Genomic DNA, 17,790 nt, shown 5'->3' on the forward strand with positions numbered 1-17,790 from the left:
TTTCCACCCGGACAGTGAACCTGTGGAATGTCACTAATGGTTTGTTCATAAGTTTGTTTCTGTTGCCTCAAAGTTTCTTAAGAGGCTGTAACAGTTAACCCTTCAAAGCTCTGCGATTCATTCATTCATTTTTAAATTTATTTATTAGATTCTTTAAGACACCTTGAGTTTGTTAAGCGTCTGCTCTTACTGGGCATGGTGCTCACATCTAATGATAGAGCTGATCCATCCTTGCTCCTAGGTGGCTTCTGGCTTGTGAGAAGAGAAGGACTCGGGCAAGGGCATCCAGTGGGGGGCATAAGCCTGCACGGGGCACATCAGCAACCAACGCGGTGGTTGCTAAACTGATGCTATTCCATGACACTATTTTTCCTAGGAGTCACCCCACCTTGGATTCACACCTGTACTTCCATCACAGTATTTTTCTACATCTTTATTATTTCTTCCTCTTTCCCTTTTAAGTTATGATTTGAAGACTATCAGTTATTTCATCTAAGCTCTCCCTGCCTCTCTGTTCTCTCTTTCCTGTGGGTCTCATTTGTTGGGAAGCTCCTCATGGCAACTCAACATTCAGAAAAACAACTTTTATAGATTCAGGTCCCCACAAAATACCTGAATGTTAAGAATGTGGACTTTGGAGCTCAGGCTGACCTTAGTTCAAATCCACTCTCCCTCACCTCCCAGCTCTGCATTCTTGGGCAAGGTGGAATTTACAGCCTCTCAATGAAGCCTTGGTTATCTCATGTCAGGAATGATGATGTTAAGATGACCTGCTGTTGTAACGCTTGTGAGAATTAAATGAAAAGCCCTTAGCACAGTGCCCCATCAAACACTGGTAACCCAAAAAGCATTGGCTACCATTGTAATTACTGAGCAGTTGCATGCATTAGCTTCATCTCCCCTTCTCGGGAGCCCTGACAGTGGTGTGTTGACAGCAATGTTATCAAAGGAAAAGAAAATCAAGGCCAACTTCAGTAGAGAGATTAAAAGCAGAAATACACCGAGTCCAGCAGGTACACTGAGCCCCACAGTAACCACTGCCTGGGGCAACTTCAATTCCAGGGAATTGGACATGGAAATCAAGGCCATGGACAAGTACATTGTTTCCTGACCTGGCCTGCTGCCTGGCCTTCTGGAGGTGGGAGCTCTTCTCAACCACAGAGATGGCCCGGGAACTAAGCCCAGCCCACCTTCTCCATGGCTGTGGCTGCCCCACCCCACGCTCTTTCCCTTCTCTGCTAGCTCACCAAGCAGCACACACAGATACATCTGCAGCAAGCCGTGTATCCCCATGGCTCTGAGGAACACTACACATGACAAGGAGCCTCAGGGTTTCCTCCCTGACTTAACCATGGATCACTTCTTTTATATTAATTATGATTCGTACTGAGCTCACACTCGTGTGCCAGAGACACCGGGCCACATGCTTTACACAGTTGGGTCTCATTTCATCTTTATAGCAGTCTGTGGGATGGAGTTCTGTGCTCCAGTCACTTCCACATCTACTAAAGCCTTGAAGCCGGAATTCAAATCCCCATTACCTGACTCCTGGTCTAAGAACCTTAGACCAGGTTCTTAGCCATTATTTTATACAACCTCATTCAGCAAAACCATTTCTACAGTACAAGCCTCCTCTTTCAGCTCTATAATTCTTTCTTCCTTTTATTAATATTTCTCCCTCCCTCTCTTTCCTAGTTCTCTTCCCACAAAAAAAAAAAAAAAAAGACTAAGTCCCAGATACATCCCCAAATGCCAGATCTGGTCATTTTCCCCAACCTAAGTAGAATTTTTTTATTATTATCATTGCTATTACTATCAGTATTTCTTAGAATTAAGCTGCACCTTTGACTACCAGGAGTAGCCTGCATGCTTAATCTTCAAACCAGGAGCAGCTCAGAAGCCAGACCAGAATAGCATACTGGTTACAAGCACATGCCATGGCAGCAGGTACCAGGGTTTGAGTTTCTGCTGTGCTGCTCTAACCATGGGACCCCCTCTGCCTCAGTTTTTTCATCTGTAAATGGGGGATTTAATAGTTCCAAGATCACAGGTTTGATGTGAGCAGATATGTAAGCATTTAGAACTGCATTTTTGCACAAAGGAAATGCTCTGTCAACATTAGTTTTCATGACTCCTCTAAAATCTGCCTTTCTCCATCCTGAAGGACCTATAAGTTTCCAAGAACCCTTAATCCTACAGGAATCTCTTTTGAAGACTAGTAGTAGAAAACCTGTTTTCCCTAGAGACCGCTCTCCTGCCGCTCTTTCCAATTTTGTTCATCTTGCTGGTGACAGTACCAGGCTCCTAATGAGAGCTGAAAAGGTTTCTCCAGCTGGTGAGGCTGCATAATTCAAGCCAGCCTACCTCCCACCTCCAGCTCCCAAGTTCTGAGGCTAAATCGGTAGGTGGGGGGTACATGGCTAAGAGAGTCTGTAGATGTTTAATGGCGTGGTGTGGCCTTGGTTCACCAGTTTCTGTTTGCCTGGGTCACCCCATTAGCTGCTGCCTCCTTAAAAAGTCAGAATTTTATAGGCTTAACAATCTATTTGAATGAAAAAGCTTGAAACACAGGGTTGGCCCTAGGACCAAGCTAATTAATAGCCCTTCTAAAACTGGGGTTTTGGAAGGTAGGCTGAACCTTTGAAAAGCAGTCATCTTTTGAGGGTACTACAAGTGATTGCAACAAAACTGGGGATGGGAGGAAGAATCTGGAAGGAAATAGCGAACCCAAGAGGAAACTGTCATTTCTGGAGGCAAATTGCCTTGGTAGAGGGGAAAAAAAAGGAATGTTCTTCATGCAAGTAAGGCCCACTGAGGCTTCTTCAAGTCAAACGATTCAGTCAGATCATTCTCAAATCTAATGATTTTTCACATCTAATTCAAGGAGAAATTAGTTATTAGATATTAAGACAAAAGCAGGCAGACTCCTATCTTGACAAGGAATCCTTCCCACTGAAGTGGAATTATCTCCAGAATAATTAAATTGCTTGCTGAAGTATAAAAGTATTCCATTAACCAGAGTTGCCTTCGTTGAACAGTGCCTTCTTCATCGCCAAACAAATCATCGTGACTCTGAACAAGGACAGGGAGATACCAGGACCTAAATAGATAATGTGATCAAACTGAAATCATCATCAGTGTCATTTCTGAGCCAAAGAGCAAAGTTGCTAATCAGCAAATGCTGGAGATATCAGCCCGGCAGCAATTTTACTTGTGATCAAGCGTGGCTGTGGTGCTTTATTCTTCAGGAATCCTAGACTCTGAAGATTCTGGACCCTAACGAAAGAAAATGAAGGCTACAGTGAAAGCATGGCAGAGGATCATTTTCCTGGAATGTCCCCAACCTGCCTATTTGACATTGGCAATGTTTCCAGAATTTAGGTATCTTTATTCCAAAAGAGCACTGTGATGCAGAAATGGCGTTATTACTTGCCAAAACATATAAACCGCCAGGACATTCAAAGGTATTCATTACAAGGAGGCACTGTTATAACCTGATGTGATCCATACTGTTCTCACTATATTGTGAAACTTATTGTTCTGTGGCATGACCAACAGGTCTCTTGCCATGGGTACACTACACCATCACAGCATGCCACACGCTATAGCAAATCAGCTTTCACTCATTAGTAGTGATTTATGAGGATAGAGTTTTAACATCCAAGGGGCTTCTGTACATGAAGATAAATGCTTACCTCACTGTCCTCTGTTTAAGCCCAATGAATTCATCTATATCTGTTGAACAATCCACATGTTTAAATAATTCACAGTCAGGATTCCTCTAAATATTTGTACCATAGTTTAAACATAATGTGGATTTAACACAGGAAAATTTCCCAACATTTACATATAGGTGTTATAAAGGTAAACACTTCTAAACATTTATTTGAAGTGATATTTCTAAAAATTCAGATGATGGTAAATGTTTTAAACCCTGTAAAAATAGACAAAATACACACATAAAGGCCAGTACACTTAAAATCAAGGAGGGTATAAGTGTATTAATACCATGGACTTAAAGTTGTTTTCTTATTATCTTTATTCTTATTCATACCCTTTTAAAAGTGTTATTTTTATTTGTGCATTGATTTAATCAGAGAGTTGCCTCCTAAGGTTTCAGGAATTTTACAAGGAACCACCACAGAACAGCCAAGGCCACCAGCTCTGGTTATCATCTAGTTATGACATAGAATTCAGTTGCTCAGGCTTTGCCAATTCCAAGCTTTTGGTCATCTGACTCAGTCCATTTGCATAACTAAGTTCTTTGTGTTATGTCAAAGAACACTTAGATGCCTATCTTCTATGTAGATTTTCATTCTTGAAACTTGATACCATTCCTAGAAATGATAAATTCTAAGTTTTGTATACCTGCCAGTTCTTGACTTATTGAGCTTGTCTGTTAACATTAAAAACTTATGCGTCCCCTATTATTATTTTATTCTAATTAGTTGGGCCATTTAGAGGTTTCATCTCTTAGGAGATGAGATTGAGCCTGTATAATTAGCTCGCTTCTTTAGGACAGCTGGCTAATTCTTCACCTTGGAATGCAGTGTGAGACTCTCTGCCCACCTGTTTATTTTGCATGCCACCACGCCACTGATCAGTTTTTCCTAGATGTGGTGTAGTACCTGCTTCCTCTGGGACTCTGTGTTTTATCTGTTCTGTTTGTATAGGTGGAAACCAGTAAACTGCATGTCAGATATTCCACACTTTATGATTGCAGCAGCACAGACTTCCCCTAACTAGTTTCTGGGATACCACCTCTATAATTTTTGCCTTATTTGCATTCTACCTGAACCATTATGCACCTAAGACTTCTCTTTAAATAACTTTAAATCTACTTACTTTTTGTAACCTAGCAGTGTCTTAAGCCATAACAGCCATGAAACCACACATTAGATGTATCAGCTGTATTTCAGCTTTGTTGTAAGGACACATTAAATCATGGCACAAATATTGAAATGACAGGGTTGTCCTGGTGCCCCAAAGCTCTCTTGCACACTGCCAGGATACAGCATACCGTAATTTAGGAGACTTGGCTGAAGACCACATGCCAACGATTCTGATTGCTGGGAATATCCAAATAATGTGCTTGTTTTCAAAGGATTTTTAAAAAACGAATCTCCTATTTTAAAAGCACCAATATAAGGGGAAGTCTTAGTGGTGTATGAAACCACATGCTTTAAGAAAAATAAAGTAAATAAAGAAAGAATGAAATACAAGACCTCAACAATTCCTGCTTTCCTGCTCTGTCATTATTTAAAGTGGTACATGAACCTCAGAGCACTTTTGCCCATCATCAGCTCTCATAGAAGCCCTGAGCACCTGGACTGAGTGGGAGGCTTCTTCTAGGGTAGACCGGGTGATGAGAATAGACCCCCTAGGGAGAAGGGAACACATTCAGCAAAGATCTACAGGAAGAGCATTCTTGCATAGGGAAGACCCCCAAGGACAAAGACCTGGGTGGGGTGGACCTGGGTACAGGCGAGAAATAGCAAGAGCCACTGGGGCTAGACTGGAGGGTGGGAAGAGGAAGGGCTAGGGGGTGTGATCAGATCACTGAGGGGTAGACCTCAGGCCATGGCACAGCGTATGGATTTTGACCATTCCAGGGTTTTGAGAAGGAAACTGATTTGAGCTGATCTCACTGACTGCTACCCAGGGAATGATTATATTGGATCAAGAGTGAAAACTAAGACCCCAGTTGGGTGGCTCTGGTGGTCTTCAAGTGAGAGCTGATGGAAACTTTTGCCAGAGAGGTAGCCATGAAGATGGCAAGAAGCGGTTTGATTAGGCATGTACACATTTTGGAGAGCACAAGAATCTCATATCTTTCTTGAAACTGTTAAGTATATTTCCTTAACACACATATATATATAGATCCATCAACAGGTATATTGACATATACTTAAATATATTGATATTTATAATTTATTTTATACACACACCTTCTGAGATTGCTTTAAAAAGTTTTCAATGTGTCTAGTGAGCTGTAAGAAAAGTCCTGGTATAGTCTCTCCTGTTTTAGTACATAGTAATTGGCATCATGTCAGTGTATACTTTGAAGCCAGAGATTGCACAATCATGGATGACTTATGGGGTGTAGATTTTGGCCCGAGCAACTGGGTGCCTCTGGATGCTGTTTGCTGAAATGGACAAGAGCGGGCCAAGAGGGGCCTCAGGAGCAGGAGGCTATAAGATGGGAGCACAGGGTGTGACCTTGACCCTGAATGTCTGCCTTCTCTCTCCCTGCAGTGATCCCAAAGGTCACCAAGCACCTGCTCTCAAACCCTGTGTTCACCTGCATCATCCTGGCTGCCTGCATGGAGATTGCAGTGGTGGCTGGCTTCGCTGCCTTCTTGGGGAAGTACCTGGAGCAGCAGTTTAACCTCACCACCTCTTCTGCCAACCAGCTGCTTGGTGAGTGTGTCTTCAGGCCCTCTGAGAGGGTCGGGGGAGGGTGTCCTGTGTTTACGGCACTAAGAATTTACTGAGCCCTGCTGAAGAACCCCACTCTGCTCTGGGCCTACAGCAACAAGATATATGTGGCCTCTGTGCACAAGGAATTTAAAGTGTATTCTCAGAGTAAGATTTGCCTGCCTGGAGCAATTGCTAAAAGCACATGATAATAAAGAGTGAAAATATAAAATGTACATTTGAGAGGCCAGTAAGTTGACAGATGGGTGTGAAATGGGAAATTGGGGGAAGATATGATGAAGAAGGATAAATCTGGAAAGGTTAGCAGGTTTTAGCCACATAAAGAAAGAATATTCTTGGCAGCATGAAACTCATAGTTAACACATGCAGAGCTTGGAAGCCATACACTCCCCTACTCTTCCCTGTGCCCACAGCAGACATAACTAATGGATCATGACACTCCTTCTCCCCAAGGTCAGGCATGGCTTTACAGTTCTTTAAATCGTAGACTACAGGTTTCTACTGCCAATGGTTCGGAGTTGACATATTAAAGAAAACCAATTTGCAGTCATGAGAAGCAGTGTTGTTTAGGCAGGGTGGGGAATGTGGTCCTGCAGCATGTCTTAGTTTGCTTTTTGTCTTGTGACAGTATATCATCCTTTACTTCAGATGACAGGAAGCTGCATTTGTTGAGTTAATCAGCTGAGATGTTGATCAGTAGTGGACACAACAGCAACAGAGACATAGCAGTTAAATGAGAGGGAAGAATCAACAATGGCTCTCAGGTTTCTGGCTTGGAGAGCTTGTGGTACCATTTGTAAAGACTGGAAATAACAAAGAAGAATCAGATCCGTGCAAAGTTTCTAGTTCAGACCTGAAGCTGTTGAGTGTGAGATGCCCATAGCATATCTAAGTGATGTCCAGTATTTAGCCGGGGGCTCAGGAGGGGTCTCTGGGATGATAATCTGTGTTATAGGTAGTAGTGGAGATTCAGTTGCCTCAGTAAATGGATGGTAGTTGAAGACATTGGAGTGGAATTTATGTAGGAAAAATGTGTAGAGTTAGAAAAAGATAGGTGAAACCCCAACCTGAAGAAATAGAGGAGTCTGCAGAGAAATTTAAGCAACAGCATCCAAAAGAAATGCAGAGAATGTGGATCATGAAAGTCAAGGGTGAGATGATTCCAAGAAGAAAGCAGCCATCTGCAATGTGAGCAGTCAAGCAAGGTGAGGGCCCAAATGTCCCAGTTGGCTTTAATGATGAGGATGGCTTGCAGCCTGTGTCAGGACTGTGTTCCTGAAGTGGCAGTGGTGGCACCTGTTCTGTGGTGTGGAGAGCAGCCCATGAGAGGGAAGGAGTAGACAGTGAACACGGGACTTAGCCAGGGGTGAAAGGAGAGAAGACATGGCCTGTGGCATGTGTTGGAGTTGAGGGAGAGAGTGGTGACTATGTGGTTGCTGGGACAGAAAAGACTTGAGCAGGTTTCTCAGTGGAGGGAAAGGAGCCCACAGCTGGGGATTTGCAGGAGAGAGAGTGAATATTCTTACTTTATGTGACTGATTAAAACCTGCTAACCTTTCAAGATTTATCCTTCTTCATCATAGAAGAGTTTGCACGGAACTCCCTTTACAGAGGAGTTCACCAGTTCTCCTGAAAGAGCAGAGGGAGGGACATGTGATGGAAACTACTGAGAATATGGTGATACGGCCAGGCGTGGGGGCAGCTACAGCTCCACAGACTTCATCTTCTCTGTAAAGTAGGAGTCAGATTGTCTGCTGAGAGGAAAGGGAAGGTGATGTTTTCTGATCTTCCCCTTTAAAATCTCCTGTCATGTCACAAGATGACCAAGAAACAAACACAAAGGTGCTAACCATCATGAGTCATCAGAGAAATGTACATTGGAACCACAGTGAGATGCTGCTAAACGTCCACCAGACTGATAGCACCAAGTATTGGGGAGGATGTGGAGCCACTGGAACTCTCATACTCGGCCAGTGGGAATGCAAATTGGTGCCACCACTTTGGAAAACTCTTTGGCTGTGCCTAACAAAGCTAACCATATGTCTATGCCGTGACCTATCAGTTCCATTTCTGGTCATCTATCCAACAGAAATAAGTGTTTGTGTTCACTTATTTACGTAGCACATGTAATAATGTCCAGAGCTGTTTTATGCATAATAGACCCAAACTTGAAACAACCCAAATGTCCATAAACAGTAAAAATGGATAAATTATAGAATATTCTGTGGCAAACTATTACACAGAATGAGAAAGAAAGAACTTTGATACATGCCTCAATGTGGTTGAATCTCACAGAGTTGAAAGACATGAGACTCAAAAGAGCACGTATTTAGATGAATTAAAAAGAGGAATAGTTAATTGAGGTGATAGGGGCCAGAATAGTGGTTACCCTTGGGGGAAGCTAACTGGGAGGCACACCAGGGAGCCTCCTGGGCTGCTAGAAATGTTCTAAGGTTAATCTAAGCTGTAGTTACAGGGGTGTGTACAGATGCAAAAGTTCATCAGGCTGTTCCCTTAAGCTCTGTGTATTTCACAGGACATAACATATCTCAGTTTAAAAGTAGGGCTGGCATGGTGGCTCATGCCTCTAATCCCAACACTTTGGGAGTCTGAGGCGGGTGGATCACCTGAGGTCAAGAGTTCAAGACCAGCCTGACCAACATGGTGAAAACCTGTCTCTACTAAAAATACAAAAATTAGCCAGGCGTGGTGGCACATGCCTGTAATCCCAGCTACTTGGGAGGCTGAGGCAGTAGAATCGCTTGAACCCGGGAAGTGGAAGTTGCAGTGAGCCAAGATCGCGCCATTGCACTCCAGCCTGGGGAACAAGAGCAAGACTTCGTCTTGAAAAATTAAATAAATAAAAAAAATAAAATAAAATGTAAAACCCTATCACAACAATATGGCCAGATTACCACCCGGGGTACCACAAGTCTTAGTCTTATGTTTTTCTTTTACACAAATAACCCTCTACCACCCACCACTTGGTAAATTTTACCTCCAAGAGGTATTGGCAAAATGCAGTCAGCCTTTAATATCTGCCTGACAGAGACAGGGCAACATATACCTCTTTATAATTAAAGTTGTAACTTCTTTGTTATCCCTGGGATCTCTCAGGTTTAGCCCTTCGGCGCCTGAAGAGTTTATCTCTCACCTGCTGACTCCTCTGCTGCTTTTTCTTCCATTTTGATTACATTTGCACAGTTGCTTCAACTTTGGGCCGTGTTCTGTTTCAGAACAGATGCCTACGTCTTCTATCGACAAACAAATCAATAGTCTTCAGGGCAGAAGGTCAAAAAAACAGTTCTGCCTTATTGCACCTTTTTGTCTCCCAGTGATTTCTGTCTGTTAGTGCGCTTGGCAGGAGGCACCTTCTCCTGCACTGGACAGTCCAGGCAAGCAGCACGGGTGCCCTCTGTGTGTGCCATGCCCTGGGCGACAGTACAGTCAGTGTGGACTCTGGAGGCCCTTCACCCCCTGCGAAGTCATCAGCAAATGGGGCAGAGCTCAGAGAAGAGCAACACAGGTGATTAAAGAGCTGGTGGTGTTGATTTGTGACTGAAGGTAAAAAGGACTCAATCTGCATAGGTTAACGTACTGAGAATGGAATTTCGGGGAAGTTCTGATCACTGCCTCGAGTGTTAAGGACAGCACACACATCAGGGAGGGAGGGGGCTTGGAGAAAAGGTGTGAAAGCCTGTGATTTCCATGGTTACCATCCTTGACAGGTGACACCCCCACTGTCTCTGCTAGGACATGAAACAAAACACAGGCCTGCTTTCTGGGTGTGGGCATGTTGTCACTGATGTCCATTCACACAGATCCAATCTGTTCCTTAGCTCATTCATTCTGAAAATAATACTTGGATGCCCACTCCGTGCTGGGTACCATGCTAGACACAGAGAATCTAGGCTGGACTGAACAAGACAAAAAGGGTTTTTGTCCACAGGAAGGCCGTATCTTAGCAGAGAGAGAGAGAGAGAGAGAGAGAGCAAGAAACAAGAAACCCAAAAATAAATGAGGCTGCTTCAGAAAGCTGGGAGAGCCACAAAAACAGTATGGAATCTCAGGGTGGGGGTGCATGGATCTCTACAGAGAGTGGCCTGGAAAACCTGTCTGAAGAGGGTAGGGGCCAGCCAAGTAAACGCACTGGGCACGTGTCCCAGGAGAGGGAACTGCACGTGCAAAGCCTGGGGAAACTGGCCTGCCCCAGGGAGAGAAAGGAGGGACAGTGGCATGGTTGGGGTGGGCAGTGTGGCATGGGACAAGGATAAAGATGCACCCAGGAGCTGGCTTATGAGATCACTTCTATACAAAGGAAAGAAAACCAAGCACAGATATTCCAAGAGCAGTAGATGATAAAGAGATATTATATGTCATTTTAAGTATGACGTGTGCTATTTTCTTGCAGAGCTATACCCCCCGATTATATTTTCTCACCCCAATATTAAAATTAATTTGCATTCCCTTAGCACATACCAGCTAGTTAATGTAGTCAATTGACCTAGAGGTCTGTTGATTGTCAAGAAGGCAGCCTAGACTGGAAAATTGGCCATGCGTAATCTACATGGTAGATAAATGACACGTGGCAATTGAAAGCTGAGTTTTAGATGAAATGAATCAGAATAGAGCAAAACCAACCTAGGAGCTTGGAACCCTTTGGTCCTTCTGAAATGCCATGGTTCTCTGCGAATCAGAAATAACAGGTTTATGGTCCTGCTGCCTTGCAGATAGCCCTGTGTAGAAGAGAGAGAAAGGAAAAAAATATATATGCCATTTAGTCACCAAGAGCTACAAAACATATTGATTGATGCCACTTCCTGAGGGGTGGCAGAGCTGGTTCAGACTCTCTCTATGGCCTGGTGAATTCCGTGACCTTTAGGTTAAACAGCCTCCATATTTTCTGCAAAACCCTCCCTTCTGACCTTATTAAGAAGACGGGGAGAAAATCCCTAAATGATCTCCAGTCCCCTTCCCACGTCTCAAAAATGCACAGAGCACATCGCTGCTCCATGATATCTACTGTCCCAAAGGCATGTCTGTGTTCCCAGTCTGTCTGACTCCATCTCTTCGTAGTCCTCTCTTAAGCTTGTGTTTCTCCTGAGGGTGCCCCACTTAGCAGGACAGGTGCATTGCACTTAGACTCATGAAACAGAGTTGCTTTATGTCTGTCTCTCCCAGTTCTCCATGAGCTCCCTGGGGGCATAAATCAGGCCCTTCCTAAAGACTTCAGGGTCCCATGGAAGCAGTGACACTGCAGTGGGGTCACTGGGCATTCACGGGACTCAGCCTCAGGCCTTCCACCCTCCCGTCTGTGGACTGGCCGCTCCTTCCCTGTTCACAGCCCTGCCCCTCTGTCTTCCTTCCAGGGATGACTGCAATCCCGTGTGCTTGTCTGGGTATCTTCCTGGGCGGTCTTTTGGTGAAGAAGCTCAGCCTGTCTGCCCTGGGGGCCATTCGGATGGCCATGCTCGTCAACCTGGTGTCCACCGCTTGCTATGTCTCCTTCCTCTTCCTGGGCTGCGACACTGGCCCTGTGGCTGGGGTTACTGTTCCCTATGGAAACAAGTGAGTACTGGCAGTATCTGCCGCCTTCCTGCCTGCTTAGGGACCCTAGCACTGTCCCTCCACAGTAGGTTGAGGGAGCCAGCTTTGTTCCTAGTGACCCGAGGAGAGGCATCAATGCTGCCTCTGCATCTTACTCTCCACGTTGGAGAATCAGTAGAACCCTCTGGGCTGAGAGAGCAAACCTTTCCACTCAAAGGCGGGGAAGCCCTGGGGGAGAAGAGAGACCATTTCCTCCCTAGCACACTCATATCACGATTTTGGCAAACTGTGAAGATAGGAAATAAAATTTTATTATTATTAGGAAAACTGTGAAGATAGAAAATAAAATTTTAGTTCAAAATTCAGCTCAAAATAAAAGAAAGAATTGATTTCAACAATTCCTTAAACTATCAGAAGCTGTCATTAGGCTCACATGGCAATTATAGGAGCTGGCCCATGGCAGGTATTTTAAGTGTAGCGGGGAAAGGTAGAGAAAAGGGAGGTGGAGGGAAGGGAGGGAGGAAGATAAGGAAGTTAGTTCTCATGGGACCACTTTTCTTTCTTCCTAGTTTTTATCCCAAGACTTGGGACTAGAGTCCAGTGAGAATTGCCCTTAGAGGGAATTATGGGGAGTCTTCAGCTATCCAGTGTCAATAGCTGTCCCCTTTTCCACATGGGACTGAGGCTGCCTTGGAAATCCAGCCTGGAGCATCGAGGCTGCAGCATGGCTGGCCTGCAGGTTACCAGTTTCTCTCTCCAGAGCCAGACTCTTCCTCCAAGCAGGCCACCCAGCCTGCTCCTACACTTGTGCCAGAAGATGCAGTGGAGCCAGGGCTTCTCTGCCACCCACAAAAGTGAGCAGGCAGAGTGGGAGAGCAGAGCAGAGGTAGCTTTCTGTATGTCTGTGAACAATCCAGGCACCGTATGCCCCTCCTTCCCCTTTACACCACCACGGGATTGCCCCTTCCAATCCCCACCCCAGCCTGGCCCTCACTTCCTGTTCAGATATGGCTTCTTCCCGTTTGCACATGCTATGCATAACAGCTGTCTCAAGTAGCAGATTGCTCGACTCCCAAGTAGTAAAGTGTAGTAGTTAGGAGTACAAGGTCTCACTATAATGATGTTATTCTTCCACAAAAAAATAAAAGTGTATATCCTACAGTCAGATGGCCCTGGTTCCAATGTCTCCTCTACCATTTATGAGTTCTATACTTTTGGACAAGTCACTTAACCTGGCTGTGCCTCAGTTTCTTCTCTAAAGCCCTTGGGATTAAAATGAGAATAAATGAAATAATCCATGCCGTACTTTGAATAGTGCATGACACATAAATTGCCAGGTGTCGCCATCATCATCTTTATCATGAAGTGCTCTGAACCTTAGGAGACAGAGCTGAAAATAATCAGACTAAAGAAGAAACATTTCCTGTCTTACAGAGCTAATACACTCACTCTACCCTTTTGCTGTTTTTTCAATTTGCTTGCTCTAGATAACTGTGCCTTTAATGATGCAAAGGAAAAATTAAAACATCTTAGTGTTATTTTTCTGAAGACATTGAATCAATTAGACAATAATTATGGAAGCCAGTCTGGTTGTAGCAGTGTAGCAAGTAAGCATCATGAGGCTTCCTGACTGCAGGGGAGGAATAAAGCAGAGACAAGAACCAGCCCAAAGAGGGAAGGAGTTAAATCCTCAGCGGTGCAGGCATAGGTGTTTGTTCAGAACAGGGGGTAAGCCGAGGCCCTAGCAATCAGGAGAGGCATCATGGAGTGGGTGGCCCTGAGCAGAGTCCCAACTGCCATCAGCCCAGAGGACACATCAATACCAGTGATCAAAAGCATCTTCCTCCTCACTTCATGAGAGGGGCTGGAGTGGACTCAGCTGCCATCCAGCCCACCACCCAAGCTGGCATCATTGGTCAGGGCACAACCCACATAGCTCTCAGCAGTGGCCCTGGGCTGCTCCTTGCTGGACAGGGAGGGTTAAGGTTGGAAAAGGAAAAGGGAAGGGAGAACCAGGTAACAATCCCGTAAGCAGGGTACCATGCGACTCATCACAGCAGAGGCGAAAGGCTGTCACTGGGGTCATCTGATTCCGAATTGACCTGTTTCTAATGGCTTTCGTGTTTCCTTTCTTTTCCAGCACAGCACCTGGCTCAGCCCTGGACCCCTACTCACCCTGCAATAATAACTGTGAATGCCAAACCGATTCCTTCACTCCAGTGTGTGGGGCAGATGGCATCACCTACCTGTCTGCCTGCTTCGCTGGCTGCAACAGCACGGTAATGGGATGGGGCAGGGGATGGGGTAGGGGATTCAGGCAGCCAAAGTGGCTTAAAACCCAAGTTTTTGCACAGGTGGTTCCCCTTCCCTGTGACTTTTTCTTAGCTGTTGCCCTGCTGTAGTGGAAGATGTTCCATCAGCAGGATGAGAGGACTGATTCAGGTCTTCTTGCTAAATCAAGTGGGTTTGTAGGAAGTTTCATTGTGCAACTGGAAGTAAAAATTCAAAGGAAGCTGTATATATGGAACCAAAGGTGGTTCAAGATGCTTGCAGAGTGTCAGTGGAATAGGATGTCTGCGTGGGTAGTGAGCTCCCCATCACTAGAAGTATGTCAAGAGAGGCTTAAAAACCATTTATCAGGAAAGACTTCTTCCAGACCTGAGACACTCTGACACCAATTCAGCCTCTTTCCTACCCAGTTCACTTTGCCATTTTCCTCCTAACTAAATGCCTCCCACCTCTTTCCATGTTCCTGACACATTTCTGAGAGGGAGGTGGAGTGCTTTTTCCTGCTTAGCATGGATTTTACAATTGGCTGTCAGCCCACAGCTTTCCATGTTCTCTCCCTGAAAACCTGATGCTAAGTGACGGGTCATCCAGTGGTGCTGATCCCACCTTCCAGGAATCCTTGGCACCTGCCATGCTGCACCCACACCACCACTTCCCTATGCAGGCCCTCCCCATCTCTTGCTTGGACGTGTGCAGTAGTTCCTACCTGGCCTCCCAGGATGGCCCCTTATGTCCTGCATTTTGTTCAACACTGCAGTCAGAAGGGTTTCTGTAACATAGCAAATGACCCTCTCTCATGCTACTCTGTCAACTAGAAGATCAGTTCTAGGTGCCACATGTCTTCAGCTCTATCTCCTTTCAGTTTGTGGTGTTCAGCTTCCCCCATACAGCCTGTCTTTTTATACACCTCCCTCCAGTTGGACAGGTCCTACTCACCAGTCAATAGCCTCCTCCAATATCCCCTCCTCTGAAACCATCCCTTCCCTCTTTTATCTTTGGGGTTCTTCTCTCTGAAGTCCTTTGGTACCTCTTTCTCCTAAAGACACTGTTCTCATTTTATTACGGTGATTTGCTAGAAGTGTCTGTCGTCTGCTCTGGTCTTTGGATTTCTTAAGCAAGGGCCAGCACCCAGAAGCACTCCATGAATGTCTGTGCAAGGCATAGTGGGAAGGAAAATATGAACCCCCAGTGGCAGCTTTCAAGGGACTTAGAGTTGAGATCATTAGCTGCTGCTTCTCCCTACATCTTATATCTTTCAGGAGTAGCAGTGTCTCTGAAAGAAGAAAAATAGATCATTTATTTTCATTTTCAAAGATTTCATTTTCCCTTGTGTTTAACATTTAGATCCCTGGCCAGTTATTAACATTTTCTGTAGAGAAAATAAATCACCATGGGGGGATGGGTGGGAGAAACTGATTTTTTAAAATTAGATGATAAAGCAATTTCTTTATGTGAGTGGAAATAAATTTTAAAAGAAGGGATGGACCTTGAGAATGGTTCAAATAAAAATACAAGCCATTATTTTTCATGACAACAATTTCATTAACATTTTAATATCCAGAAAGTTACATTATAAATCCGTCTCGGTTATTGTCCTGTTATAAGAATTAAATTGACTCAATATAGTCTAGTGTCCTGAGACCAAACGAGTCTCTATTCCAGGGAATGCACTGACCAAAAAAATTATCTTAAAAATTGCATTTCCCCTGATCTTGCATGTACAGGAGTCTTATTGAATAAGAGCCTTACCAGGCTCATCTATGGCTACATCCCGCTGCTGAAACAGCAAAGCTGGAGAACGCAATTATCAGACTGCAAGCTCCTCTGCTTACCTCTGGACCTACTGTTTATTCCCCCAGACACCTGCCTTTTATTCACATTACTCAAGGCCTCACATTGTCTGCTGGGGTGTAGGTGAGGCAAGGACGGTATTCCCATGCAATTGCAATGCAGGGATGGAGAAACCACCAGGCCCCAGAACTGGGATGGGGCATACAATGCCTTCCCTGCAGAGGCAGATCTCTAGATGCCCTGGCTTCCAACAAGTGGATGAGGGATTTGGAGACCCAGAGCAATGCTTATCCTGGAAAGGGGCCCTTGTGACAGTCTAGCCTTAAAAACAACCACAGCCATAAAACTTGCAGCAGCAGCAGCAAGGTCTGTCAAGAGCCTATTAAGGTCCAGGTAATGGGGCCTTCCGTGTGTCACTCGTGGCCCATGGCAGCTTGGCCCAGAGTCAGAGAAATCTCAGGCCAACATCCAAAAATGAGTGAAAAGCAATTTAAATCCTTTAAATCTCTGCTGCAGCATTTTGAGAAAATGCCAAATGGTGGCTATATTCCTGGTACATGTACTCCCTCCCTCTCCCCCTTTTTTCTCCATTCTTCTTGTCTCCAAGCTCAGGAGAAAAAAAAAAAAATCTTTGACAAGCTAAAACCTTTTACCTCCTCTCCTTTTCACAGTGGTCCCCTGGAATTCTCCATCTTCCCCAATGTGAATTCAGCCATTCTTCCTGGTTTCATCAGTTCTTCCACCCATGGCCTCAACCCTGTGTATATGAGCTCATTGATCCTCCCAGCAACCTTGGGAAATAGATGTTCTTTTTATTTCCTGAATACCGATGAGGTTAGTCACTTGGCCAAGGCCATGCAGTAGGAAGTGGGGAATCTGACTTTTGAATGTAGGGTCTGTCCAATGTCAAGTACACATGGATGCCAAGAAAGGAAAAATAGTGTCTTCCTCTGCACCTCCCCTAAGATGTCCACCTTTTTTCTACCTCTTCAAACATGGACTTCTCGTTCGAGACATTTATTTGGCCTTTACTATCTGGCCCTGGCTGCCTCTCGAGCCTCAACCTCCCTGTTCCTCCCACCTCTTTTTTTTTTTTTTTTTTCCAAGACAGGGTCTCGCTCTATCACCCAGGCTGGAGTGCAATTGCACAACCTCGGCTCCCTACAACCTCTGCCTCCCGGGTTCAAGTGATTCTCCTGCCTCAGCCTCCCGAGTAGCTGGGATTATAGGCACATACCACCACACCGTGCTAATTTTTTATATTTTTGGTGGAGACAGGGTTTTTCACCATGTTGGCCAGGCTGGTCTTGAACTCCTGACCTCAAGTGATCCACCTGTCTCGGCCTCCCAAAGTGCTGGGATTACAGGCCCTCTCACCTCTTAAAGAGCCACTTGGTAAGTAGAACTTCTTGGAGTTCTCCCTGCCCCTGGGCCCTTACACATGCTGTTTCTCTTATCTGTAGTAGTCTCTCCTTTCAAAGTTGTCTTATCTGTCAGGGCTGTCTCTCCTTCCCCACTGCTGAGAAGCCTTCTCCACCTCATTGCTTCCTCCAGGGCTATGTTAGTGCCCTTCCTGCAAACCACTATTGCCTCTGCTCATGCCTAGCAAGGCTCTCACCTCACCTGTTCTAATGGTTCATTTACTCTGGCACCTCCCTCATTAAGCTGCAGGGACAGGGGCTCTGTTGTGGACCCTTGCATTCTCACCATCAGCCATGGCTCTGG

At 45.0% G+C, this 17,790-nt stretch overlaps 1 protein-coding gene across 7 annotated transcripts in view; it reads left to right on the top strand.

Moving 5' to 3' along the window:
* SLCO3A1 (solute carrier organic anion transporter family member 3A1) overlaps positions 1–17,790 on the top strand; it is a 319,916-nt gene that overhangs the window by 265,363 nt on the left and 36,763 nt on the right. For all 7 annotated transcript variants that reach the window (XM_017891361.1, XM_017891359.1, XM_017891363.1 and 4 more), the window contains 3 exons: positions 6,256–6,420; positions 11,808–12,006; positions 14,126–14,264. In XM_017891361.1, coding sequence (XP_017746850.1) covers positions 6,256–6,420; positions 11,808–12,006; positions 14,126–14,264 — 503 coding nt within the window. The remainder of the gene's footprint in view (positions 1–6,255; positions 6,421–11,807; positions 12,007–14,125; positions 14,265–17,790) is intronic.

Source organism: Rhinopithecus bieti, unplaced genomic scaffold, assembly GCF_001698545.2.
Source record: "Rhinopithecus bieti isolate Rb0 unplaced genomic scaffold, ASM169854v2 scaffold_20798, whole genome shotgun sequence".
Classification (NCBI taxonomy): domain Eukaryota; kingdom Metazoa; phylum Chordata; class Mammalia; order Primates; family Cercopithecidae; genus Rhinopithecus; species Rhinopithecus bieti.